Genomic DNA, 27,936 nt, shown 5'->3' on the forward strand with positions numbered 1-27,936 from the left:
TTAGGGGGAGGCCATGGAGCCACCTCAGTGGTCACATATGTACCTGTCCATTAGATGGCAAGCAAATGTTATTTTAAATAGTCTTATTGATGTTATAGTTCTGATGTGCTGTGGGATCTCATTCCAGGCTTTAGTGAGCACATCAAAAAAAGATCTCAGTCCATAGCAGTTCCTAAAGGCCGGTAAAGGTAAAAGTCTATTTATAACAGATCTCGTAGTGCGCTCGAACTTTGAGCTGGGTTTTGGAACAAACGCAGTAAGTGCTGCTGAGGTGTGTCCATTTAAGATTTGACAATACAAGTTTATCCCATGGCTTATTTTATAGTTCTGAAATGTCAAGGTATTAGACAAAGATATAAACAATACAGTGGTGAGTCCAGCCTGGGAGCCTGTTGTGGATCTTGTAGGCTCTATTATAGAGTATTGTTACTGGTTCAAGGATTTCATTTGTTGTAAGTGACCAAACAGGTAAACAATACAACAGAGTGGACATAATGACAAATATGGTCTAATTTTACTATAAACAACTCATTACTGCAGTCTTCAGTGTCACATGATCCTTCAGAAATCATATGATGATTTAGTGCTCAAAAAACATTTCTTATTATTATCAATGTTGAAAAAAAGTTGTTCTGCTTAATATTTTTCTGGAAAAAGTAATGAATTTAAAGTTCAACATTAAAGGTCTTTGCTGTCACATTTGATACATTTAAAGGTGCCCTAGAACCAGTTTTTACAAGATGTAATATAAGTCTAAGGTGTCCCCTGAATGTGTCTATGAAGTTTCAGCTCAAAATACCCCATAGATTTTTTTTAATTAATTTTTTTAACTACCTATTTTGAGGCATCATTAATTATGCACAGATTCAGGCTGCAGCCCCTTTAAATCGTGCGCTCCCTGCCCACAGAGCTCTCGACTATAATACAGTGCATTTACAAAGTTCACACTGCTAATATAACCCTCAAATGAATCTTTACAAGATGTTCGTCATGCATACTGCATGCATGCATCGGATCATGCGAGTATAGTATTTATTTGGATGTTTACATTTGATTCTGAATGAGTTTGAGGCTGTGCTCCATGGCTAAAGCTAACAATACACACTGTTGGAGAGATTTATAAAGAATGAAGTTGTGTTTATGCATTATACAGACTGCAAGTGTTTAAAAATGAAAATAGCGCCGGCTCTCCTGTCTCCGTGAATACAGTAAGAAACGATGTTAACTTTAACCACATTTAACAGTACATTAGCAACATGCTAACGAAACATTTAGAAAGACAATTCACAAATATCACTAAAAATATCATGTAATCATGGATCATGTCAGTTATTATTGCTCCATCTGCCATTTTTCACTATTGTTCTTGCTTGCTTACCTAGTCTGATGATTCTACTGTGCACAGATCCAGACATTAATACTGGCTGCCCTTGTGTAATGCCTTGAACATAAGCTGGCATATGCAAATATTGGGGGCGTACATATTAATGATCCTGACTGTTACGTAACAGTCGGTGTTATGTTGAGATTCGCCTGTTCTTCAGAGGTCTTTTAAACAAATGAGATTTACACAAGAAGGAGGAAACAATGGTGTTTGAGACTCACTGTATGTCATTTCCACGTACTGAACTCTTGTTATTCAACTATGCCAAGGTAAATTCAATTTTTGATTCTAGGGCACCTTTAATGCAGTGGTTCTCAAACCAGTGCAGTGGTGGGGGGTCCCCAGGACAGGTTTGAGAACCACAGATTTAATGCATCCTTGCTGATTTTTTTCAAAATAAGAATATAAATAAATAAATAAACACCAGTAGTTTAGAGTGCATTTTCAAAGTGTTTTTCAAAGTCCAAAACAGTAAAATAATCTCAGTGCTAAAAAAAAATCTACTCGCAGCTGCATTTTTGATACACAGCACTGTTTCTTACACATGCAGTGTGAATACTATAAATAATTTATATATATACACAATAATATAATTTGAGCATGTAAATAAATGTGCTGCTTATGTGTGCAGTATGAAACAGACCTGATACCAAGAGCGATTCCAGTCGTTTACAGTAGCACAAAGCAGTTTTGCACAGCAAAGACCCATTACCGATTCGACGCACGCTCTCATCCCCTCATCAGTGATACAGTAAATAATACGCTTAAATGAAGGTTTCTAAACTCTGACTCTGATAAGCCTGACCACTGAGCAGCGGCGGCAATCATTTCCATATACGAGGCTCTCCGGGCCACCTAAGCCCAATTGTGCAAGCTAAGCATAAGATGAAAGCATTTACGTTCCCGGTTCTGTTGTGCGTTAGTAGCAGAAAAAAAAAATGCAGCGTAAAAAGGTGAATAAATAAACCTGGTGGAGTGAGTAGATGCTAGTGAGGGAGGGGGTGCTAATTAGTTACGGTCCTTTGATGTCACCGCCACCCGCGCCGCATACAAACCTTTCAATTAGCGAACAACGAGATGTACACATCAACTGTCCTCAAAGCCCTTTCCCGTCTCTTTAACTCAATCATGTACTTACGGGGTCCATTTAGCCATGCGTTTTCCATTAAGACAGAGAGCTGAAGGAATAAAGAGCGAGCTAGAGTGAAAGCAAAGTGGGTAAACAGACACAGAATAACTCTAGTAGAAAAAAAACAGATGGTACCATCAAGAGGTGAAAGGTTTTTCTGACCGATGAGGAGATAGATGACGGGGAAAGGAGAGAGAGAGATACGGGACAATGGGGAGAAAAAAAAAAGTCAGGCAAGAGAGCTGCGAGGACAGTGACCTTCAGACTTTAATGCTAGTTTGTTGCAGGTGGCTGGGATGCCTTACTGTGAATGCATAACTCCCATGAAAACACACACACACACACACACACACACACACACACACACACACACACACACACACACACACAGACAGACCTTCTAAATGTCACACTTCACTTTGGCGCACACACACACTTCCTCTACCTCTCTCTTCTTCAGTCTCCTTTTTCATTTCTCTCCTTGAGAGTCAACATTCACATTCATCACATGTTGTTGACCTCTGTATCTCAAAGTATGGGTGCAAACACACACACACACGCACACAAACACACACGCACACAAACACACACACACACACACACACACACACACACACACACACACACACACACACACACACACACACACACACACACACACACACACACACTCCCCTTTGGCCTTCATAATCGGCTGGATGGATAGTTGTACTATACTGTAATACATCCCCAATTACTTCACAGTGACATAAAATTAAGGAATATTGTGATTATTTTTATGTAGTTTTTTGGATATTTGGTTTGAAAAAAATGCCTCATAATTTTATAAACTTTTAATGTCTCTTGAGAGCATTAAAAGAATAGCTCACTCAAAAAAAGAAAAAGAAAAAAAGAAAAGAAAATTCTGCCACCATTTACGCACTCTTGTGTCAATCCAAACCTATATGACTTTCTTTTTTCCTGAAGAACACAAAGGAAGATATTTTGGAAAATGTTGTTTTTTGATTCATTTAGGTCAATGTGTTCAAACAGTTTCAGTGAGTATTCTATTTTATTGTTCATGCAAATCTCTTGCATATTAATGTTTTATTTTTCAATATATGTAGGTAAATATAACTGTTTATCAGTATTTATTTTATTTTGTGAAATATAAAGAAAGATTAAAGGTGCCCTAGAACTTTTTTTTAAAAGATGTAATATAAGTCTAAGGTGTCCCCTGAATGTGTCTGTGAAGTTTCAGCTCAAAATACCCCATAGATTTTTTTTAATTAATTTTTTTAACTGCCTATTTTGGGGCATAATTAGAAACGAGCCGATTTCAGGTTGCGGCCCCTTTAAATCGCGTTCTCCGCCCCCTCCCGAGCTCTCGACTCTATCACAGCATAAACAAAGTTTACACAGCTAATATAACCCTCAAAATGGATCTTTACAAAGTGTTCGTCATGCATACTGAATGCATGCGTCGGATTATGTGAGTATTGTATTTATTTGGGTGTTTACATTTGATATTGAATGAGTTTGATGGTGCTCCGTGGCTAAAGCTAACATTACACACTGTTGGAGAGATTTATAAAGAATGAAGTTGTGTTTATGAATTATACTGACTGCAAGTGTTTAAAAATGAAAATAACGACGGCTCTTGTCTCCGTGAATACAGTAAGAAACGATGGTAACTTTAACCACATTTAACAGTACATTAGCAACATGCTAACGAAACATTTAGAAAGACAATTCACAAATATAACTAAAAATATCATGATATCATGGATCATGTCAGTTATTATTGCTCCATCTGCCATTTTTCGCTGTTTTCCTTGCTTGCTTACCTAGTCTGATTATTCAGCAGTGCACATCCAGACGTCCTGCCCTTGTGTAATGGCTCAATCAATGGCTGGCATATGCAAATATTGGGGGCGTACACGTATTAATGATCCCGACTGTTACGTAACAGTCGGTGTTATGCTGAGATTCGCCTGTTTTCCGGAGGTCTTTTAAACAAATGAGATTTATATAAGAAATGAGGAAACAATGGTGTTTGAGACTCACTGTATGTCTTTTCCATGTACTGAACTCTTGTTATTTAACTATGCCAATATAAATTCAATTTTTAATTCTAGGGCACCTTTAAATAATCTTTCTTGTGTTCATTTTGTGAAAAAAAAAAAAAAAAAAAAAAAAACTTTGAAAAGATGCCTGGATAATTTAATTAGGATATTTATAGTATTTTAATCATACATATATATATTCACTAGATATTTATTGTATTGTAGAATAAATTCAGTTGGCTAAAATGGCTTGAAACAAAAGATTAAATAAAAAAAACCTGGGAAGAAGCTAGTTGTAGTCTCTACCAGCCGTTTGTTGAAGTCCTTAAACAGAGAATACTTTAAAAGAAAATATCTCCATTTCCATTTAACTTTGAGCATTGTAACTTTGCAGACATTGTTCATGCTCTAACAGCAACATTTCACACTTACTGAAGTTAAAAAAAATGAAATCATAATCAACCACCCCTTTAAGCTATAAATCCCAGCACTAGTTGGTTGTTTTCTGTTTACCTGTGATTTGTCTCCCTGTAGATGGGCATTACTGAAACTGGACAGTACCTTAGAGTAACTGTAATGCTGCCAACATAAAGAGCAATAGGGCATCCTGACAGCCTGCAGAAGTTTTTTTATGAGAAGATACTTGTGTGTAATGGATGACTGCACACTCTCTCCTGTTTGCCCTCTCGCAAACTCTCTTCCTGTGGGTGAGCCTGTACCAATGGTTTATACGCTATTATGTTGCTATTTCCAATGCATAATCCTATTTAGTAAACGTATATTCAATTAAAAGCAGGCCGCGGCCCTAAGGTGATGCTCGGCTTCCTCATATCGCTTTGTCTGTGTCTACAATGAGGCTGACTTCAGACTAGCAGAGTGTGAAATTAAACAGGTGATAAATTCACTGCTACGGCCAGATGCAGGGAACACTGTCATTTTTCATTACCTCCAAATAAAAGAGTGAAAGAACACTGCCATTTTTTTCTTATGACTAATGAACATGAGTATTGAAGCCAGGTCTAAACAAATGAATAAAGCCTCTCTGTGTAAATAAACAGCCCCTTTGGCCCCTTTAAGAAAATGTTTTACTTTGACACTATATTTTATGCCTATAAACACAAAATCATACCAACCGTCACACAAATGCAGTAAGGTGTTTGAAAGCTAAATGTAAGATAGACAAATCAGCTCTGTTTTCATCAAGCTAATAGCCTGTTCACTAATCTTCTACATACAAAGACCTGCCAGGCATCACTACTGTAGAGAATAAACTGACAAAGCAGGTGTCACTGGCTTCTGGTTAGGATCTATTGACCAGACCCAGATCCCTGCAACCTTTAACAGCAACTCCTCCACAGCTTACAGAGCTGGAAAGAAAGGTCTGATGAGACTTAGAGGGGAAAACAGCATGTGTTTTTTATTGCCGAAAAGCCTGCTGGGAATGACATAAGTGAGATATTACCATCACGAGTGACTATACAGTGAAGTGTTGGGGTATGTTATAGTATTTAAATAAAACTAAAATAAAAGAAACTAACTAAAAGTAGACACACTTACTACCTTGATTACATTTTCAGTAGTGTGACAGTAGATCAAACAAAGAAGCTTTACCAGTATAAAACTATTTTCCCAACAAAGTCATGTAACATGTTAAAAGCAGAAGTGAGGTGGTTCAGAAACGACAACCTCCTTTTTTTGCATAATACTAAAAAATATTGAGCATTATTTAGCATTCTTTTTTTATGATTAATGGATCATTTTATTAGTCAATAAATCAGTAAATAGAATAAATATAAATAATAATAAATTATTTTGGAAAGAAGTCTCTTATCGCTCACTAAGGCTGCAATTATTTGATTAAAAAAAATACAGTAAAAACAGTAATAATGTGAAATATTGTTACAATTTAATTTGTTTTCTACTTTAATATATTTTAAAATGTATTTTATTCCTGTAATGGTAAAGCTGATTTTTCAGCATCATATATATATATATATATATATATATATATATATATATATATATATATATATATTTATTTATTAGGGCTGTCAATCGATTAAAAATTTTAATCAAATTAATTACATACTCTGTGATTAATTAATCTAAATTAATCGCATACATAATTTTTGCTGTGGAAGTATTAAATATTTCAATTCAAATGAATCAATGCAGGGTTTTTCCTGGGTCAAAAATGGTCTTCGGTGGTGACAGACATGGTCATCCACACAAACACTAAAAAATGCCCTACCCACGTGATCTGCGAGCCCGATACTCTCACTGTAATTCTTTCTTGCCCTCTTTGCAAAAAAAAATAAATAAAAAAAAGTGATTTTATAGCTTTGTAAGAGAAGATGATTTTTTGCTAAACCTGAAAAGTATTAAAAAGTAGCATTTTATATTAACTAATAATATAATTTTCTACCATATACAATTGAATGCACCTGGCTAACAACAACTTGCTTTGTTCTGGTTTCACCTCACTCCAGTCTAAACTAACTGATTTTATAGGTAGGCCTAATTTATTGTCATTTAAATAACCTGAAAATATTGTGGATTATTAAGGCTAATTTTTACTAACCACTCTTGCTAAATGGGGTAAGCACACTTATGTTCTCATTTCAGAGTTGTTCGAGTAAATGATTCATTATAGACCGTGTGGACAGATCATCAGTTGTTGTCATGATTCATTAAAATTAATCTGTTCAAATGAGTCATTAGGTCACGAATTGGACATTAGCAGACGTTAACGCGTTGCGTGCGAATCGCGACTGTTATTAGGACATCGCAAAAGATTTGTCAACACAGAAAACACTTCACCACTGGATAGGATTTTCTTTTTGTTTACAGACAGTGTGGTTTATGTCAGCTGCACGTGCAGGGCGCCTGTCAGAGAAGATGAGGTAACGTTCTCAGGAAAAACAATCTCCGAATGCGCCTCGTGAAACATGGATTCACTGCTGCTGACACTGCTGCTGTTAGAGACACATAGACTCAGGTAGGCTAATTCACATATTCTCTCTCTCTGTGTTAATAACTGTATAAACTGTATTAGTCTGCTATCAAGGCTCAAGCCTCTGTTAGTAGTTCTGAAATGATGTTTTGGAATTAGCAACAGAGGCTTGGGATTAGATGTGTAAGAAATTAGTCACACAAAAAAAGGTTTTTAAAGACAAAAACCAGACAAATTCTTGAAATACAACATCGGAACAGTGTCTTGAGGTGTGGTCACTACGGTGGCCCAGTAGTGCACAACACAACGAAATTAAAAAAGCAAACATAAGTTCACAACACAACGAAATCGAGCCACAACACAACGGAATAAAGCCACAACACAACGGAAATGCTCCTGACCACTAGGGGGCTCTCAGAGCTCGTTAATATTAGTATTCCTTGCCAATGTTCTATAAAGTCGACAGTCTTACAAAGATATCAATACCATGATTAGTTTTAAGTATGTAAACGTTGTATATCGACATGAAATATTATTTAAAAATCACTTGAGTGCACAATAGCTTCATAATTATACCTGTGAATGATTTGACGCGCTACCACGGATGAAGGGAACGACTGACAATTCCACCAAGTGGTTAAAACGTATAATTTGTATTCATTACAATGACTTTGTTTAACATTTAAAAACAGACATGTTCAAATTCCAAAGCTTGTTACTTCCTGTTGGTAAGACTGACAAGCTCTGTAATGTGAACATGTCTGTTTTTAAATGTTAAAAGTAATTTTAATTAATACAAATTATACGTTTGAACCACTTGGTGGAATTGTCAGACGCTCCCTTCATCATTCGCCGTGGTAGCGCATCAAATCATTCACAGGTATAAATATGAAGCTATTGTGCACTCAAGTGATTTTTAATTAATATTTCATGTTGATATACATACAGTGGTTATATACTGTTGAAACTAATCGTGGTATTCATATCACTGCCGACTCTATAAAACATTGGCAAGGAATACTAACAATACTGAGCTCTGAGAGCCCCCTAGTGGTCGGGAGCATTTCCGTTGTGTTGTGGCTTGATTTCATTGTGTTGTGGCTTTATTTCGTTGTGTTGTGGCTTTATTCCGTTGTGTTGTGAACTTATGTTTGCTTTTTTAATTTCGTTGTGTTGTGCACTACTGGGCCACCGTAGGTAACCGTAGTATAAGCGGAATAACTGACTCCTGACTGTTGAATTCTTAGAAAATAATGTGTGTAACAGTCAAGGGTCTGCATTATTTTCTAAGAATTCAACAGCCCATTGTCAGTATATACTGTATGTATTTTTTTCAAAGCAGTTTCTCAAACACTGATACTGTACAAAGAAAAAGGGACCTAGAGCGAAAACACAGAGAACACAAGGTGCATACTGATGCCCGCATTTCATGCTTCACATATGATGGGTCACTTAGTGCAGTTGATGCAAGGAGGTTAAATTGGCCGCAATAAACTGTTTGGAGTGAATGCATTAACCCAGCTAGCCCTCAGTACAACACTGAAAATCAACAAATAACAGGGAGTTCAGTTATCTTATCACAGACATGAACACACAAACCTACCTTCATCACAGACGCCAGGTTTGGCCACCTCAATCTTCCTCTGTTTCTTGCAGACGGCCAGACGCAGCTCACAGTCATTGTTGTAGGTGGTGCCATCGCTGCCACACACGAGTTTCACCGGCTGACCCGTGCATTGTTGACACTCACACTTGTTCTGCACACACCGCGCTCCCCAGCTACACACAGTGCTGCCACAGATTTCTGATCACACACGCACACACACACAAAACACATACACAAATCACAGGATAGGATAGTTGAGACACAAGGAGACACAAGAAACGTGTTCATACCCGCAATAAACCTCCTCTTGAAACTCCAACTGCATTCACATGGGGTTCAGCTATGTAAAATCAATGTAAAATCATGTATCATGCATAACATGATTTGGAAAGAGTGCTAAAACAGTTTCTTGAGTTTTGTCAAGAAAACTGCACAGCAAAACATTTTCTTAATCAGTATTTTGTCTTGTTTCCCAGTAAAGCATAATTAAACAATTTAAAACAACATATTTCACTTGAAAAGTAAAACTGCACAAGAAATTAAGACTTTTTCGAGAGAGCATATTTTGAATTAAGTTTATTTTTCTTATTAAATTAGCAAATAGTTTTTTCTTGCTTAAAGCATAAATCTAAAATATGGGATTTATGCATAAACAAACAAGATAAATTAGCAGAAATCTTACACAATTTAGTAAATTGATCTTGTTTTAAGGATGTTTTTTTTTACTGGAATAAACGGGAACAAAAATACTAGAGAAAATGATTTTTTGCAGCAGACGCAGACTGATGAGTGAACATGTATGAAGGTGATGGATGAACTGATTGGCGTTTTTGTGTACTCACTGCATTCTCCATGGGCCACCACTCTGAGATCCAGCTGCTTAGTGCAGGCTTTCACGTTCAGCTTGCACTCGTTGTCGTATGTCAACCCGTCGCTGCCGCACACGGGCTGCCGTGTTTCCAAACACCCTTTGGGGCACACGCATCGGCCAGTCTGAGCATCGCAGATCGCGCCAAACGAGCAGTTGGTGCAGGACTCATCTGCTGAAAAGGAAGTGTGACGTCAAAGGAGAGATTCAGGCTACAGATTCACACCATCGCTCACTGGGATCAGCCTCAGCTGCCCGACCGCCTGTCCGCTTTATTAAAATCTCTGCAAAGTCTGTGCTGAAGCATTCTTCCATTGTACAGATGGGAGCAACACTGCTCTGTTTACATGCAGTCACAGTAAAGCATCTTATAACACCATCAATTTCAATTGCCTTTGACATGACATTGTATTTAATTGACCAGACGTCAATATTTACACCCATACACACGGACAATCACAAAATATATATTATTCTAAATTACTTGTTAATTATTAATAAATGTAATTATATTAAATATAATATAAATAGTTTGCATATATGGGTCTATGAAGTGACGGGTATTTTTTTTTTTTTTTTCCAAAGGCCTTAATAATAATAAAAAACAAAGATATGACATCCAAAGTATGTAAGGTAGTACAACTAGATCTCTTTCATTAAATCCAAAAGGTTTTAATTATATTTTGCTACATATAAAGTTATTTTAAAGATTTTGACATGTCAAAAGGTCATTTAGTTTAACCGTCCAAAGACCAATACAGCCATTTCCTTTGTGATTAAAATATCTTAAAATGTAATAAATGTATATATTTTTTATTCTGGCATGATTTTATAACATCGTATATCAACATAGTGCAAAATGGTATTAAGATTATGTGTAGAAGTCATTGCTTTGTTATGAGAAAGAATGTCCGGAAAAATGAATTTCATTGATGTCATTCGGAGTAACCAATATAAAGAGACCATTTTGGATCAAGTCATGCGGTCAATATCATGTGACAGTATGTGACATCATTCAGACACCTGCAAAGGACCACATGGTCGTGAAGCAAAGCAACTAACTCTCTCTAAACTATCTGAAAAATTCATGTTTTCACTTGATCATACACATGAAACATCAGGTCATTCGGTACAACCACTATAAAACATGGAAAATGTTGTAATATTTTAAAAACTTGTACTAAATATAAAATGTTTGATTGTCCTTTTGCTAGCTAACTAGCTAGCTAGCTAGATATCAGCCTGTTAGCACTGTTTGAAAATATTGTCATTCAGTATAACAAAAAGTGTCATTCGGTAAAACCAAAATTTTTTTGGTGACAAATTATATATGTATATACATGTGTGTGTGTGTGTGTGTGTGTGTGTGTGTGTGTGTATATATATATATATATATATATATATATATATATATATATATATATGCTCTGTATAATAATAATAATTATTAATAATACAATTGTATTAAATATTATATAATTATTTTATATATTATAATATATTACACTTCTTATTAATACTTATATTTTAATTAATACAAATTGTAGAAACCATTTTAGAATAACAAAATTTAAAAGAATAATCGGTCCCACTTTATATTAAGTGGCCTTAACTACTATGTACTTACATCAAAATATTGTAAGTACATAATATCATAATATCATATTGAATTGCAAAACACTTTTTCTGCTATTGAATTGGGATAGGGATTGGGGTAGGGCTTAGGTGTAAGGGATGGGTCAACAGTGCAATTATAAATGTAATTACAGGAATTAATTACAGATGTAATTACATGCAGGTGTTTTTCAAATATAAGTACAATGTAAAAACATGTATGTACACAATAAGTGCATTGTATCAAAACATTAATTTAAATGAAAGTACATAGTAGTTAAGGCCACTTAATATAAAGTGGGACTGGATAATCTTATGTATTAAAAAATATGCATAATATAATTCTATATATCCTGCTATGAATTAATTGCAATATGTAATTCAATTATTAATTGAAGTTATAATTTTTAATATTATATATTTTTTCTTATTACACAATTCAGGTATGAATCAGAGGGCAAGATTAATGGTTTATTTAGGTTTTTATTTTTTAATAATTACAGTTAATGTGTTAAATTGACATCCCTAGTTCTTAAATATCTGACTATAATTTCAAAGAGCTCAATTAATCAGTAAAACAACTGGAAGGGAGGAAGCACGTCCGATGACAATTACACCTGGGGGATTGCATTAGAGCAACTGCTATCACATTCAATTAGTGCTGGGGTAATAACAGCACCTGATTTAGTGTTAATGGAGAGAGGTCCTCATGCATAAATCTCTCGTCTTTCTTCTACCAACCTGTTTATTGCACATTAATAAAGTGACCTCACCTCGGCTCAGAATCTGCGCTCAGTCAACCTCAGGGACCGCGCTCGGCCGACTTATTAAAAGCAGCTGCAGCATGCTGCCCAGTGGCTGCCCAAGAGCGGTTCGTCGTGACAGTCCAATGCAGGCCGATAAATCACATTCTCGTGGCTGCTGGTATTCTCCTTTATCAGCATGTGTGATAAAGGCATTTCTTTATCAGTTGCAACATGTTTCCATGCTTTCACAGCCTCAGCAGTGGGGAGAGCAATAGATACGGCAGTCCGTTACATATAAACAACGATCCAGCATACAGAGCTGGACCCGAGATACGAGTACAGACAGAGGCCTTTAGGGCAGAGCTTAGCCTTATGGGAAACAAGAGAATCTGTCCATTCTAGCCCAGAAATGAAAAAAAAAAAAGTGTCATCATTTACTCTCCCTCACATCATTCCATAACTGTATGACTTTCTTTCTTATATAAAACACAAAGAAAATGTTGGGAAAGCTACTTTTACATTACAATATTGTGTTACTCCCTACAAAATGTTACATTACAAAGTAATGTTACATTACTTTTGCATTACTTTTTCTCATCTGGGGTGTGCTTGCTTTTTTTTAATAACAACAAAAAAAGTTCTATTTTTGGCAAATGTTAAGGCCCTTTCACACACCAAAAGTGAAATGAATAAGCCTCAGCCGCATTCCTTTGAAGGAAATGCAAATTCACGCCTGTACAGTAGGGGGCGCAGCTCAAACAAACCTTTCAGATGTGCTGCCATTCTGCATTAAAAAAGAGGAGGATACAGGAGAAGGAAGTTCAACACTCTTATTTCTAAATCTAAATAAATTTTTGCTTATTAGTATGGTTGAATTAGATCATTGAAGGTCAGCAGCAAAGACCTGGTTAATAAAGTGAGATTAAATACATAAAGTATATTTTGTGTAATTTAATATATTTAATTATTACAGGATTGCATTTCATTGTTTTTATTCATTTTGAGGAATACTGAATATTTTCGTGCAAGTGAGATGAGTAAATGCATGTTCACATTTAGTGTAGAAGTACAATAACCGTCATGTTTACACAGCGCTCACAACACCTCTGCACTTACCCTATTTCTCTCAACATGAGGACATGAGAAGTATCAGTCAATAAATGTGAAAAAGTAACTTATGTTACTATTTGAAAAAGTAACTTAGATATTTTGTTGTAAACTGAAAAAGTAATGCGTTACTTGAAAAAAGTAATCTGATTACGTAACCAGTTACTTGTAATGCGTTATCCCCAACACTGCCTATGAACATGCTAGAATGGATGATTTTCAGTGAATAATGATTCAGATGCTCAGAATTCTCTTTGTCTTTTATACTGAAAAGTGTGGCCAAGATTTTCTTTAAAAAAAAACTTTTGTATTTGGAATATGATGACAAAAATTTCATTTTTGGGTGAACAATTCCTCTAAAGGTGAGCGGTAACTGCTCTCTTTTGCCAGGAGAAAGGAAGGAACATTGTTAATGTCAGGTACAGAGCAGCACTTTTTGTGAATAGCCGTAAAAAATTCCCTGGCGATTGGTGCTTGGGCAAGGGCACCTGCTCTATTAGTCTGCTCCATCTCCTCCTAGTTTTTATTTACTGCCCTCTCACTCCTTCCACAGCCTGATGATTTTTCTTCCGCTTCCAGCTCAGTGTCTTGCAGGTAACCTATATTCCCCAACTGTGGCTAGTAACATTTCAATCACCAGTAAAAACTGCTTATTTGCTGCTGACTCGTTGGCTGTTCTTTCATTTCCTTGCATATAAATATATACGTATTGGTTCTCGGAGGGGCAGATATCAAATACTCCATTACAACAGCACGCTTCCCTGTGGCTGCGCGACAAGGTCAGCCGCCACTCAAACGTGAGGGAAAAAATCAGAATAATAAACAATGTCTGTCATATCTCTATCAGACTGCACCTGAACTATAAAGATAAGGGCATTTATGAGTCTCCCCTCTATGCGGAGTGAAGAAAATGAAATGAAATTTGGCCACGAGTACATCATACTCCCACTCATGTGGGTGCATTGCTACCGACAGCGACCCACATACAAGCTTTCACGAACAAATACACACAAACACAGCTGGGGTCTTAGTGAGGCAGAGGCTGTGGTCTGAATGGGCCCGGATAATTAACGGTTATAATAATAGAATTCACTTGTGGTGGAGAGCATGGCTGTGTACACAGAACTAAATGAACAATGTTTCCTTCCATATGGTTAGCTGTTTGCAGATGCTCTTTATTGCCCCTTTCCATTGACACCTGCTCCAGTGAGGGTCCGGACCCGTCAACATTGCTGTGATGCTGTAATGGGTGCATTTTTAAAACTACAATGATTATTTCAGCTAGAACAACCAGGTCAATCCTGTTTAAGGTGTTTAAGCTTGTTTATGGAACACTACTGCTGTTTTTTAGATGGTCAAAGATGGTTTATCATCGATAAATCGCTTGTCCAACATGATCTAGCAGGTCTAAACCAATCTCACCATCACAGTTCAGCTGATCAACCATCCAGACCAGCTAATAAATCCATGGTTTTTATTAAAAAGCAATATAAAAAGCATATGGGTTAGTTCACCCAAAAATGAAATTTCTGTCATTAATTGCTCACCCTCATGTCGTTCCACACCTGTAAGATCTTCGTTCATCTTCGGAACACAAATTAAGATATTTTTGATGAAATCCGAGAGGTACACGTATATGACTTGTCCATAGACAGCAATATAATCAACACTTTCAAGGTCCAGAAAGGTACTAAAGACATCATTAAAACAGTCAACGTGACTGCAACCTTAATTTTATGAAGCGACAAGAATACTTTTTGTGCGCAAAAACAAAACAACTTTATTCAACAATATCTCATTCTCATACATTGTTTACGCCCAGCACTTCCTGTTTTTACGTCAGAATGCCAACTCATTATTGGCCGGCTCCTGCGTCAGCATCACACGCATGCATCGTGCTGCTCACATGATCAGCTTATATCAGCCAATAATGAGCCGGCATTCGAATGTAAACACGGTAGCCTTCACTGTGCTTACTGCGTCACCTGCGTAAGGATAATGTAAGGATAACGTAAGGAAGAGAAGAGATTGTTGAATAAAGTTTTTGTTTCGTTTTTGCGCACAAAAAGTATTCTCGTCGCTTTAAAAAACTAAGGTTGAACCACTGCAGTCATGTCGACTGTTTTAACGATGTCTTTAGTACCTTTCTGGGCCTTGAAAATGTTGATTATATTGCTGTCTATGGACGAGTCATACTGTATACATATCGGATTTCATCAAAAATATCTTAATTTGTGTTCTGAAAATCTTATGGGTTTGCAACGATATGAGGGTGAGTAATTAATGACAGAATTTTCATTTTTGGATGAAATCAAATAACCCTTTGATGCATTTTTACGTATTTCAAAATCATAAAATTACCTTTTATTAGGGCTGTAACGATATGCGATATGAAACCGAAATCGCGATACGCAGGTCCACGAACCTGTATCGCGATGTGAGAAGGCAGAATCGCGACACACCCCTTCCAACTCCCAGAGTTATCCTTCCTGTCCAGATCCAATGCTACCACATTTTTAAATTACTATAAGTATTAGGGGTGTAACGATTTATCGTAGATGGCGTGTCTCAATCAGCTCTCTAGTTCAGTAAGTGTTTCGCGGGCACACATTGAATCTTGCAAGCAGGTTTAAACGTTTCTCATGTCAGTCTCTTGCATGGTCGCGTGAGAAAAGTCGTGGCTTTCTTTCACCGCAGTGCACAGCAACAGCTGTGCTCACAGAAAAGCAAAAGACGCTTGCGATGCTTTGCTTTAAGTTAGGGGCCGTTCACATATTGCGTCTTTTCCGCGTGCAAGTCAGTTATTATTTTCAAATGTAGCCGGGCGGCAGGCGCGCTCATAATGGGATCAACGCGGTCGCGACGCGCATGCAATTCTCAACTTCTCAGAATGCCGCAAGCGCACCGCAGGTCGTGTGACAAGAATCAACCGATCAGCTATGGCCTTTCCGTAACAAAACATCAAAAGCTCAGCCGAACAGCTGATCATAGCTGATCATAGCTGTTCATGGTGGTTTTTATATCTTATCTCCATCAATATACCTCGTAGTAAAACTAATGCAAGGGCTAGAAATCATTTATCCTTTGCAGAAACATCCTGATCCTCTTGGAGAGCTCAGTTCATGGTTGCATAGCAACGACCGACGCCACAGGAGCGCAAGCGCTTTGGAAAGAAGGAGAAGCGGTGCGGCCACGCCTTCCACGCGTTTTTAGACGCGATATGTGAACGGCCCCTATTCATAATTCTAAGTTCGTGTTAAATTTAACATTTTTTTTCAGTGACAGACAGCCCTATTCAACTGTTAATTTGAATACAGAAGGTTTTTATTAAAATTTTATATTTATTTCTTTTATTGAAATGTGATCTTGTATGTACAACAAGGAAAATTATTGAAATTTGTTCATGTTTTTTTAATAAATCTTGTTTGAATTTCAGTTTCATTTTGTTCAAAATATCGTGATACGTATCGTATCGTGAACTCTGTATCGAGATACATACCGTATCGTGACCTGAGCGTATCGTTACACCCCTACCTTTTATTTCCAGGTTGTCTATGATTCTGGGAAGCCTATTATTACATTGACAGACCTGCCAACCTTGGAAAATTTTTTCGAGTACCAGTGTGACAGGACGGGGCACAGGTTGTTTTTTTTGTTTTGTTTTGTTTTTTTTTTTGGGGGGGGGGGGGGGGGTATTTTTTTTTACATTTTTGAGAATACAATACACAAAGCACACACACCCATCTTCGTTAATCTAATTTTGACTGTTGTTTTTTTAATTTGACACAATTACAAATTTTACTACACCTGCTCAAAAGCATTGTTTTAATTCATGATAAATCTTGCATTGCATAATGTGTTCTTATACAAACTGACAACCGCAAGTGAATCGCATTCATATATTTAATATGGACTAAAAAATTTTGTTTGCAATTTCAAGAAGGCTATATTTACATACAACTAACCTGACAGTTGAGTCGTTTACAGGTTTTGTAAGGAAAACTAGTCTACAATTAAGAAACCCTTAGAAAATAGTAAACATTGAGTTTACATGTGATTCATTTAAAATACTTAATTTATTATTCCAATATCCAAATATGATACTAAATCCCACAGAAAAAAAAGGGTTTCTATTTGTAGCGTGCTGTCTTTGAATTATACAAAAGACAAACATTCGCTGAATAAAGGTTAGCCAATACAAACATATTTATAGAAAACAGTTGACAATGAATAGAAAAGACCAATAAGAGCAAAACGAATCGAGTATTCAAGAATATCAAGAAGTTAGTCATATAACGAGGGGTTGTGTTAACTAAAGCGTCCGTCATTTACCTAATCTTAAAAACACGGGTGGATAATTAAAAATCTTTTCTGCCAAAAAAAACAAACAAAAAAAAACAAGCAAGAACAAATTTTAAACCAAACACGGCAACTTTCATTTTACCTCTCTGTGTGCGCGCGCGTTTGTGTTTATGAGAGCTCGCGCAGCACTGAGACAACGGTCATTTTAAATGGATAAGTAACTAATGTGCTAGTTTTCATACAAAATAAGTAGGCTATGTAACATAAAGGTACTTTAGTTAGTATTAACACAATAACGCAACACATGTAGGCTATACTGAGAATAAATAAATAAACGCGTTTCTCCAGACTAGCGCTTGTCAGTCAGTCACACATCACAACATTTTCATAATCAGCCATTTCAATTTTATTTAGATTTGTTGTTCAACATTACTTGAGCATTTTATATCCGTTTACCTTAAGGAGTTAGAAGTAACATTACCGTGACTGCTGTACTGTCCTCGCTTGAGAATTCAGTCACTGAGACGGCGGGAGTGGAAGGAGGGGTTGAGCGGGATTTTGTGTTGCTGTCGATTTGCAGTCTCTTTTTATTGATAGGCCGTACGCATTTGTCAATCATCCCCGCTTGCTATTTGAGGAAATGAACCCAGCGCTGAGTGGTCGAACTCTTTTTCTGGATTTGAGTACTAGTCGTGCACAGAGGATTCACCGGGTTTTTGCGTAGTATAGAGTGACAAATCGTACCAGCGTACTTTGAGGTCAAAATGCGTACCTGGTACGCAAAATGCGTACATGTTGGCAGGTCTGCATTGAGCCTATTATTACCTGAGGACAAATAGAACATCAGGCTTGAGTTCGCAAATCAATTCCATCAAGCTAAAGCATTTCTAAAATCCTCTCTTTCAAGTGCTGAATCATCAGTTTTAAGTCTTCATCTAGTATATATGAAAACAGACATGCTTGGCCCCACCCAAACCTGTTTCTGTTGGGTTAAATCTCTGTGGGTAGTTAAGCTGATGTTCCAGAAGCCTGTGAGGAGAGAGATATCACTCTCATATGTCTTTTACTGTCTGGCAACATATACAGCATGATGGGCGGCGTTGCAATAAAGAAGCAACCGTGGCCTGTAGCGATCTCTTCTGAGATGAATCCTACTGCTCCCAAATGACCCCCGGCATCCATTTCAAGCTCTTCACTGGAGGCACAGCTAATACACATGCATGTATTAACTGCAAACGCATGACACTTCTTTTAAATGTCGACACAATGGCTCCAGCTCATTCTCTCTAAACTTAAGCCAAACAGTGAAAAAGACAGGCTTAACAAATGGTTGTAAAAGTTTAGCAGAAAAAGTCCACTTAATATTCCCCTCCCAAGCGAACGCACAAAGACAGCCATCGAAAATGATTTCCAAGCCTTTTGTGAAGAACACACATGAACATGCGTTTGTTTGGAGGGCGAGCGGGCCTCTGTGCAGACTTATCTGGAGCGTGCTTACAAAAGCCAGACAAAAAACCCATGACTCATGCAAACAATTACTGTGAAGGATGCTGCCCTCTTTAATTCTAACTTAAGTGCATCGTTTCAAAAAAAGGTTGCGGAGGAGGAAAATTACAGTCCTCTCTTGAAATATCAGTGGAGTGCTTAAGTGCAGGGGATGGACGAGGATGAAAGGCAGTGAGGGAGTGAGTGGCATCAATGTGTGTGTGGACTCACCACATGGTCCTTTGTGTTGCATCTGTATCTGTTTCTGAAGGGCGCATCCCATGGCCTTCATTTGACATGAGTTGCTGTAAGTGTGCCCATCGCTGCCGCAAACAGGGTCTTGGTCCTGCGAACACGCATCTGAGCATTCACACACTGGCTCGCTGTTCTTCACCACGCACACGGCTCCAAACTCACAGGTCTTCTTCAGGCAGGGGCTCTCCAGGTTAAGATCTGCCCCAAAAAGCAGAGAAACAAGTTATCATTCAACTTAGTGGAAGAAGAGAAAGACAAGGAAGAGGGGAAAGTAAAGGGAGCTAAATCCAAAAGTCACTCCACTTGTTAGTGCTTAATCTGGATTCTGTACACACTCTGTTTGACGACAATCGGATCCTACAGTTAAACTGTCAACATCCATGTTTACTACAGTATGTACACCCATGAGACACCAAAATGTTGCTATGATTATCTCTATATCAAACATTTCAAGATCATTTTCAATTCACACACACTATAAAAAAAAAACTTAATGGATTTGCTTCTGCATTTAAATTAGGGTTTCACACCTATAATTACTGCAGTGTGTATGTGATAAATGAGAGACACCAAAATATTTCCAAGATTATCTCTATATCAAACATTTCAGGATCCGGAGTGACTCTAGTTTTCAATTCACACACGATACAATAACTTAATGGATTTGATTCTACATTTAAATGAGGTTTTCACACCCATAACCATCACAGTGTGTATGTGATAAATGATTCCTCCATTATACCTGAGAGACACCAAAATATTTCCAAGATTATCTCTATTTCAAACATATCAGGATCCGGAGTGACTCTAGTTTTCAATTCACAAACGATACAATAACTTAATGGATTCGCTTCTGCATTTAAATTAGGTTTTCACACCCATAACCACTGCAGTGTGTATGTGACATATGATTTCTCAATTACACCTGAAAGACACCAAAATATTGCAATGATTATCTCTGTATCAAACACTGCAGGATCCAGTGTGACTCCAGTATACTGTTCACACATGGTACAATAACTTAATAGATTTGCTCCTGTATTTAATTGCCATTTTCACACCCATAACAACTGCAATGTGTATGTGATAAATGATTCCTCCATTACACCTGAGAGACACCAAAATATTTCCAAGATTATCTCTATATCAAACATATCAGGATCCGGAGAGACACTGTAGTTTTCAATTCACAAACGATACAATAACTTAATGGATTCGCTTCTGCATTTAAATTAGGTTTTCACTGCAGTGTGTATGTGACATATGATTTCTCAATTACACCTGAAAGACACCAAAATATTGCAATGATTATCTCTGTATCAAACATTGCAGGATCCGGTGTGACTCCAGTATACTGTTCACACATGGTACAATAACTTAATAGATTTGCTCCTGTATTTAATTGCCATTTTCACACCCATAACAACTGCAGTGTGTATGTGATCTATGATTTAGAAGAAATATTTGATTCTCTTCAAAGTTTCAGACACAAAAAGAAAAAAAATTTTTCTGCCAATAAGGCATGATGGTCTGAGAAACTATTCGACGAACCGCTTGCTAAACAGATACACATTCTGCAAGGTGCAGCTGTAAACATGCAGCCTATTAGGGCATCCAATCAGAACACTAACTACTCACATCTCATTTCATGCACCACTAACCAAGCCTCCCTCAACTACAGACAGATTTTTTTTTTTAATAGACAGACAAGTAAAACACAAAGCATCATCCTAGAAAAGGGAGCGCTCTAGTAAATAATTCAGTGCACTGGGCTACAGCACAGATATGAAATATGAACATGAAAGAGAGTAGCTGGGACTCTCAGCGGTGCCACAGTAGTTCCACAGTAAGTTCATTAACTGCTGCAGTTAGCAGACAGAGGGCCAAGGGACAGTGGGACAGAGCACAAGCCCTGTTTCTGATGTGAACACAGAGGGAAAGAGAACAAGGAGAATGAGAAAGAAGTGGGTCAGCAGTGAACCAGCACAGCTCACCACCCTCTAGAGAAGAACCTTTCGTCACCAAAATAAGGCCTCATTTCACCCAATCAGGAGGAAGTTTTATAAAAACAGGTAAAAAATTAATGCACAGAGAGGATGGAGGAGGTTTCTGGGGGGGAATCTGTAAAAATAATGTATCCTCATTTCATTCCAAACATTTGTAAAAATAAAAGGAGATGTTAAGCAGAATGTTCACACTGCACTTTTCCATACAATGGAGTTTGACAGCTTATATTGTATAGAAAAGAACAATGTGAAGATCCTGCCTAAAATCTTTTTGTGTGTGTGTGTGTGTGTGTGTGTGTGTGTGTGTGTGTGTTCTACATAAAGCCATACAGATTTGGCATGACATGAGGGTGAGTAAATGTTGCACAATTTAAAATTTTTAGATAAGCTGTTCTGTGTTGCACATTTGTATGCTTGGGCTTCATAGTGGAGAGTTGAGAAAGGCTAGAAGAGTAAACGTGATGTGTTTGCACTTTCACACTAAGATTAAAGACATGTCAAAATAAAGGGCAGCCCTTCAGGCTCACTCAGTATTGTGTGAGAGGTAAAATGACAGGGTGACGGCAAATGTTTGCAGGTGCATTCTGTTTGGCGTATGTGAGTGTGTATGTAGAAGATTACATGTTTTTGTCTGTTTGTTTGTGATTGTGTCTTTGGATGTGTGTACATATAAATGAGAACCCCTCCATCTTCAGTGTATGTTTTAGGAATGTGTGTGTGCACACACCCCCTACCTGTGCTGCATACGGTGCTTTCACCGCAGTAATTTATTCCTGGATTAGATGCTATCGTTCCTAATATTACAGACACTCAGATACATTTAATATCGCACACAAACAGCTATCATAACGCCTTCAGATAAATCAAATACATCCCTCTCCATAAAAATAACAGTCTTTTCCAATAAGATAGGAACAAATATGGACAAAATAATGAGAAATAAAATTAATGTTATTTTGAGCATCTACAAGGGAGAAGAGAGTTGCTTCTGTTTAGTTAACAGTTAGTTGCTTATAAAGGCAACATTTTTTAAGCATGCTAGTTAGGGTGTATAGTTTTTTTGTTTTTTTGTTTTTTTTAAAGATCCAGGTTTGGTGTGCTTTTTGTAGGGCTGCACAAAACAATATATGACTATAATAATAACAATAATGTTATAGTTATATAATGATAATGATAATTATAATAGTTTTTTTTTTATTACTGAACACAAATATTAAAACAAAAGAAACCGTACAATTGTAATAATTATCTGTAAAATGAGTGTTTAAAAATATTTTATTTTATAGTACAACTTTAAAATTACAATGCTAAAATTTATGGCTGTCTTAATTTCTTCATTTTTTCCCCCCAAATGTTAAAGCCTCAAGCTTTTTTGGGAGGAAAACAGCAGGGAACTTCTTTTTTATGGACAACAGCTGGTTTATAAGCACCTCTAATTACAAGTTTAGGAAGATGTTCAAGATTGTTATGTTCCCAAATGCATATTGGAGAGGATGCAAAAGTTGTTCCAAAACACAACTTGACTAAGCTACCTTATAAAGGCAGGAACTCACCAAGCCGGCGGTCGGCCGTCTGGAAGTTTTTGTTCATCAGCTGACTAAGTTTTCTCAGTGTGTTCCGCACCGTCGGCTGAAGTTGGTCCTCGTCTGCTTTTTTTAGGAATGTTCAGATGGCCCGACTGACTGACGAGCTCCGACACAGTTGAATCGGCATCGGAGCTCGTCGGCCAGTCGAGCCATCTGATCATTCTGATTGGTTGTTCAGCTACTGCCACCTGCTGGTATGGAAAGGCATTTCTTCTTACGCAGGCGCAGAACGGACGTGCTACTTGACCGTTAAGTTTCGAGTGTCGGTTTGGTGTGTCAGGGCAACTTTGCACCCAGACGTTGCCGACGTGAGCCAACCCCACAGTCTGCTTTAGTCGCCACTAGTTCGTCGGCGTTGGCTTGGTGTGTTCCAGGCTTAAGACAGCTAGTTTCAGTCAAATTCAAAAGGAGCCAATCCTAGCATGCATTGCGACGAGTTCAGTGAAAAACCAAATTCAAGATTGCGGATGAAGCAGGAGAAACATTAATAAACTTAAAATGTCATTCAATACTGAAAAATATCAATAACATTTTGTTACAATCTACTATTTTAGAGTGTTAGTGTTAGCTTAGCAGCATGCTAACATTAAACCCTACTGAAACTGTTGTGTGTAGTGCTATTGTTGTGGTGCACACCGCACAGAGTGTTCCAAATTGGTTACTAATGAGATTCCATGGTGGTTAGGATGCTGTCTTGGAAGCTAGCTGACTAGACAGAAGGCAGCTCACTAGGTTTAGCAACAGCAAACAGAGCTAAAGACTTAGCCTGCGCCTTAAATTTTACTAGCAGGAGTGAGACGCCCAGACAGTTTCGAGGCTTTAGTGAACTGCAAGAGGCTGGGGGGAGAGATTTGAACGTAACCCTCCTCTAACCTCTTCCTGGCGCCCACCTATAATCCCACCCCACATCTGAAGAGCAGCAACCAAAGAGAAGTGCATATCAAACACACATGAAGCACAGCGTGCATCAAAAGACCATGATTAGTACTCCAAAGCACGTTCTTCATGGCAGAAATCAAGCGGTGCCGCGCACACACACCTCTTTTAAACCCACACATGTACCCACTGTAACTGCTCGGTCGAGCCAATGAAAATAAAAACAGAAGTTGGAAGTAAGCAGGTTACCTTTCTGATGACTGTGTTCCTGTGCCAATCTAAAAGTGTCCTACAGTACAAGCTCCTCTAAGAGATCATTTCCGGCTATTGATTTCTCTGCTGAGAAAGAGAGCTTAAAATACGGCTTGAACTGGCACGTAACTGTGTAAACAGTGGATCGGTGCCTAATTTCGCAGGCCTTGAAAGCGGGCTTTTCCTCCAGATTTCTGTTCTCAGCGCCTCTCCATCTGTGCCTTCTAAGCACCCGGCTGGAGGACGATGAGATCAGGCCTATCAGTAAAGCCCTCATGGCCTTCAAAACGCTTCAATGACCCGTTTCCCAAGGCACGGATCCTAAAACCCGAACCGCAGCCTTCGATAATGCTTTGTCCCAAGCCACGCTTTGTTTCCTTACAAAGATGAAAGAATCTCTCTCCCTAAAAATAAAAAAAAAAAAGAATACGAAAAAGATGATATGAAAAGAAACGTTCACTCTGTTTCTCATTTTCAGTTTTTCGTCTCTAGGGGATGGAAAAAAATCTTGCAGATTTAATAAGTCAAGGAAGAGAAAGTTCTCTGAGAAATAATGGTACATGCAGCCACGATTACATACTTGGTTTAAAAAACTTCCAGCAGCCTGGCTTTGGTTATTGAGATGGCTTGCATATTCTCTCAGTAAAAAATGAGCCCTTTCGGAGCCTCTTTGAAATAGTGGGCTGCCATCCCTGAGGCCTGTGCTGCAGTGCCAGTCTTCAAGGACTCCAGCTGTAAGCTGGATGACAGCCATATGCTTCGAAGGGACTGCCACTGGGACGCGATGCACGTAGAAACGGATGCATTTGAAGTTTTTTCAGAGGTTAACGCATGTAAAAGAAAGGAAAGCTGCGTAAGTGAAAAGAAAGCGATGCTGAAAAGTGGCGAAGTACGTTAATTAGGAGCCTGCGCGAAAGTGTGTGTGGAAAAACTGGCCTAATAATGAGATGGTGTGAAAAACTAGCGGAACTCGGAAGAGCTGAGTAATTGCCGTGATCGGGTCCGAGAATCTCTACGCAACTCCGACCCTGGCGGTTCTGTGAGGTGTTATATAATATGTGTGATGTGCTGCTCTACATCCCCACTGCAATTTTGTATTATAAGTTTGTTCTGGTAGCGTTTAATTACTATTGCCACTGAAACACGATGTCAAGGACTATTAGCACAGGCAGAGTATGAGGCATCTCCTCTATTGAGAGCTTCCCTACATGCTTTAACCTGACACGTTGCCCACCCAAGGGACACACCCACTCGAAATCTCGCAATCCGTTACATGCTATTTAAAGAGCAGCTCTTTTGAGCCAATGTAGATTTCTTTAACTTGGTTTGCAGAGTTGTCAGAGCGCAGACAGTCAGCCAACACACACTACAGGGGGGCCGGTAAGCTTAGTTAGTGAGTTTAGCATGGTGTGAACGCCGAGAATTATTCCTACGATCTGCTGTATGCAAGCTCATGCATATGGAGATCTCCATCCCTCGTATCGGGATTACAGGGTGTGCAAGAATCGTGATACAAACGGTCGCATGAGCGTCTCCTACATCTCTCCGCTCCCTCGCATCTTGCCAATATGAGAGGAGTTTGCAAGTTTCGGCAAGCTGTGCGTGTCTCACTTCTCGTGCGTCTGCATATCAGAGCAACGACTTCCCCCGCCACGTTCCCCTCGGTTCAGTCTTTCTCTCTTTCGTTCCCTACCTTCCCCTTCAGCTTGAGGGGAAACATTTATAAGTGTGTAGGAGAAGGTGCAAGGAAAAGGGAGAGAAGAAAATATTAGCATGACACAAGCAGAAATCCCCCTAGAGGCGGTGTTTGGTTTCTGAAGGAGTACTTATCACCAAACAATGGCTTCAAGGGCGTAGAAACTTTCTTTCTCCCCACGCATTAAGAATTTAACCAAGGAACTAATTCTGTTGCCCTCCCTGCACCACAAGGGAGGAAACGGATGAGGTGAGACACCGTGAAACTGGACAAGAGAGAAGAGCAGAAGAGAGAGAGGAAAAAGAAAAAAAGATAGAGAAGGGAGGACAAAATGAACCATATAAACAACATAAGCTCGCTATCTCATGTTGGACACATTGAAAACAGACAGGGATGGCGAAATTCTGATTACAGGAACTGGCTTTCAATTTATGAGTGTGAATTTGAATTGAATCACAAAGGATATTGAATTGAAATTTGAACAGGAAGTGAAATTTACTTAATTGCAATTCAAAGGAATTCAACAAACAAATTATCATTCATTTTCACTATAATAGCTAATAATTGACTAATTCTGAACATAAAAATATATAATTATGACTGATTATATTTCTATAAATATATATATAAATGTATATAATTAAAATGATTCATAAATAATATTTATAAATATTGAAATCAAAATCTGCGGTAAATAAGGGTATTGTTAGAAATAAAGTGCTCCTACACCATGGCCCATAGAATTAGACATTTTATATAATATAATATATTATATATTAAAATAAAATAATATAATATAATATAATATAATATAATACAATCTTAATGCAAAATCTTTAATATTTAATTTAATTTAGATTCTACTCCTTTAAATTCTAATAAGAATTGTGCACCCAGTTTGCTACCTCAATTCAAATTCAGGAATTGAACTGGAATTTTGAAGACATTCATAATTCAGTTTGAATGGTACATGAGGCTGAAAACTGAGCGCAGAGCAAGAGGGATCCATGGATCCCTTCAGCAGAAAGGCGTCACACAGGCAGACATAGCTCTCTGAACAGAGAAGAAAAGAGACGCAGAGGAGGATGAAGGAATGGGGGGAAACGAGGGGGAAGGCAGACGTGCATTACAGAAGCATGTTCTACAAAGAGCCTGCTAACAAACACACACACAACAGAAACCGATGAGGGCTTTCCAACTTACAACAGCGACCCAGATACAACCCTTCTTCACACAGCGAGGTGCAAAGGTTCATGCTAATTATAATCAAACTACTCTGGCTCTTCAATCTACTCTTCTAATTGGATTCATTACGCACATCTCACTAGGCCCTCCAAAGTTCAATGGGTGCTTAACTTGTTATTGTTTCGTTTTTTTCGAAAATTAAAAAAATAAAAATAATCAAAGTTTGTGCCGTTTTCAGCAAGAGATGCTAATCAAATGAATATGCAAATGATAAATATTAATCAGAGTGCGTTGTCACCTGGGGCGTTGATTCCCAGGCACCTCTTTTCACGGAGCTCTTGCTCAATGACATTGTCAGTAAGTCTGAGCCCATTGTTAGTCTTTATGAGTTACTGTCATGGGAACAGAAAGACAGAAAGCTGAGGGTCTGTTCACTTCACACAAGCTCTGAAAACATCCTCTGGACTATAATGACAGCTGTGTATTTAGGTCAGCTTCATTTGCAGGATCCATCTTGCTCTGCCTAGCGAAACAGGCTGCTTTCTTCCCTTATCATTAGGAGTCCATTACGGCCGCCACACCCACCGAGTTATGGAGTTCTGAAATTACATTCGATGGAGCTGAGCCATGATAATGCACAAAGATCATCATTCAAGGTCTCATAGACTTTAGTCAGAGCGGATACTGTATTTAATTTGATGTAAATGAAAATGAGGCTGTGAGGAACAGAAATAGCCAGGTAAATATATCGTGCTGCTATGTACCTGCATGGGTGGCGATCATTCAACCACTGAAACCTTGAAAACATATTCCCAGAGGACAAACGCATATTGTGAAGACA

The 27,936-nt window shown here is 38.0% G+C and overlaps 1 protein-coding gene across 9 annotated transcripts in view; it reads right to left on the reverse strand.

Annotated features, from left to right (window-relative positions):
* agrn (agrin) overlaps positions 1 to 27,936 on the reverse strand; it is a 282,408-nt gene that overhangs the window by 72,427 nt on the left and 182,045 nt on the right. For 8 of the 9 annotated variants that reach the window (XM_048178732.1, XM_048178735.1, XM_048178734.1 and 5 more), the window contains 3 exons: positions 19,471 to 19,692; positions 9,960 to 10,160; positions 9,115 to 9,315 (listed from right to left, as the gene is read on the reverse strand). In XM_048178732.1, coding sequence (XP_048034689.1) covers positions 9,115 to 9,315; positions 9,960 to 10,160; positions 19,471 to 19,692 — 624 coding nt within the window. The remainder of the gene's footprint in view (positions 1 to 9,114; positions 9,316 to 9,959; positions 10,161 to 19,470; positions 19,693 to 27,936) is intronic. The other variant, XM_048178733.1, reaches the window with a different exon arrangement.

Source organism: Megalobrama amblycephala, linkage group LG24 (assembly GCF_018812025.1).
Source record: "Megalobrama amblycephala isolate DHTTF-2021 linkage group LG24, ASM1881202v1, whole genome shotgun sequence".
Taxonomy (NCBI): Eukaryota; Metazoa; Chordata; class Actinopteri; order Cypriniformes; family Xenocyprididae; genus Megalobrama; species Megalobrama amblycephala.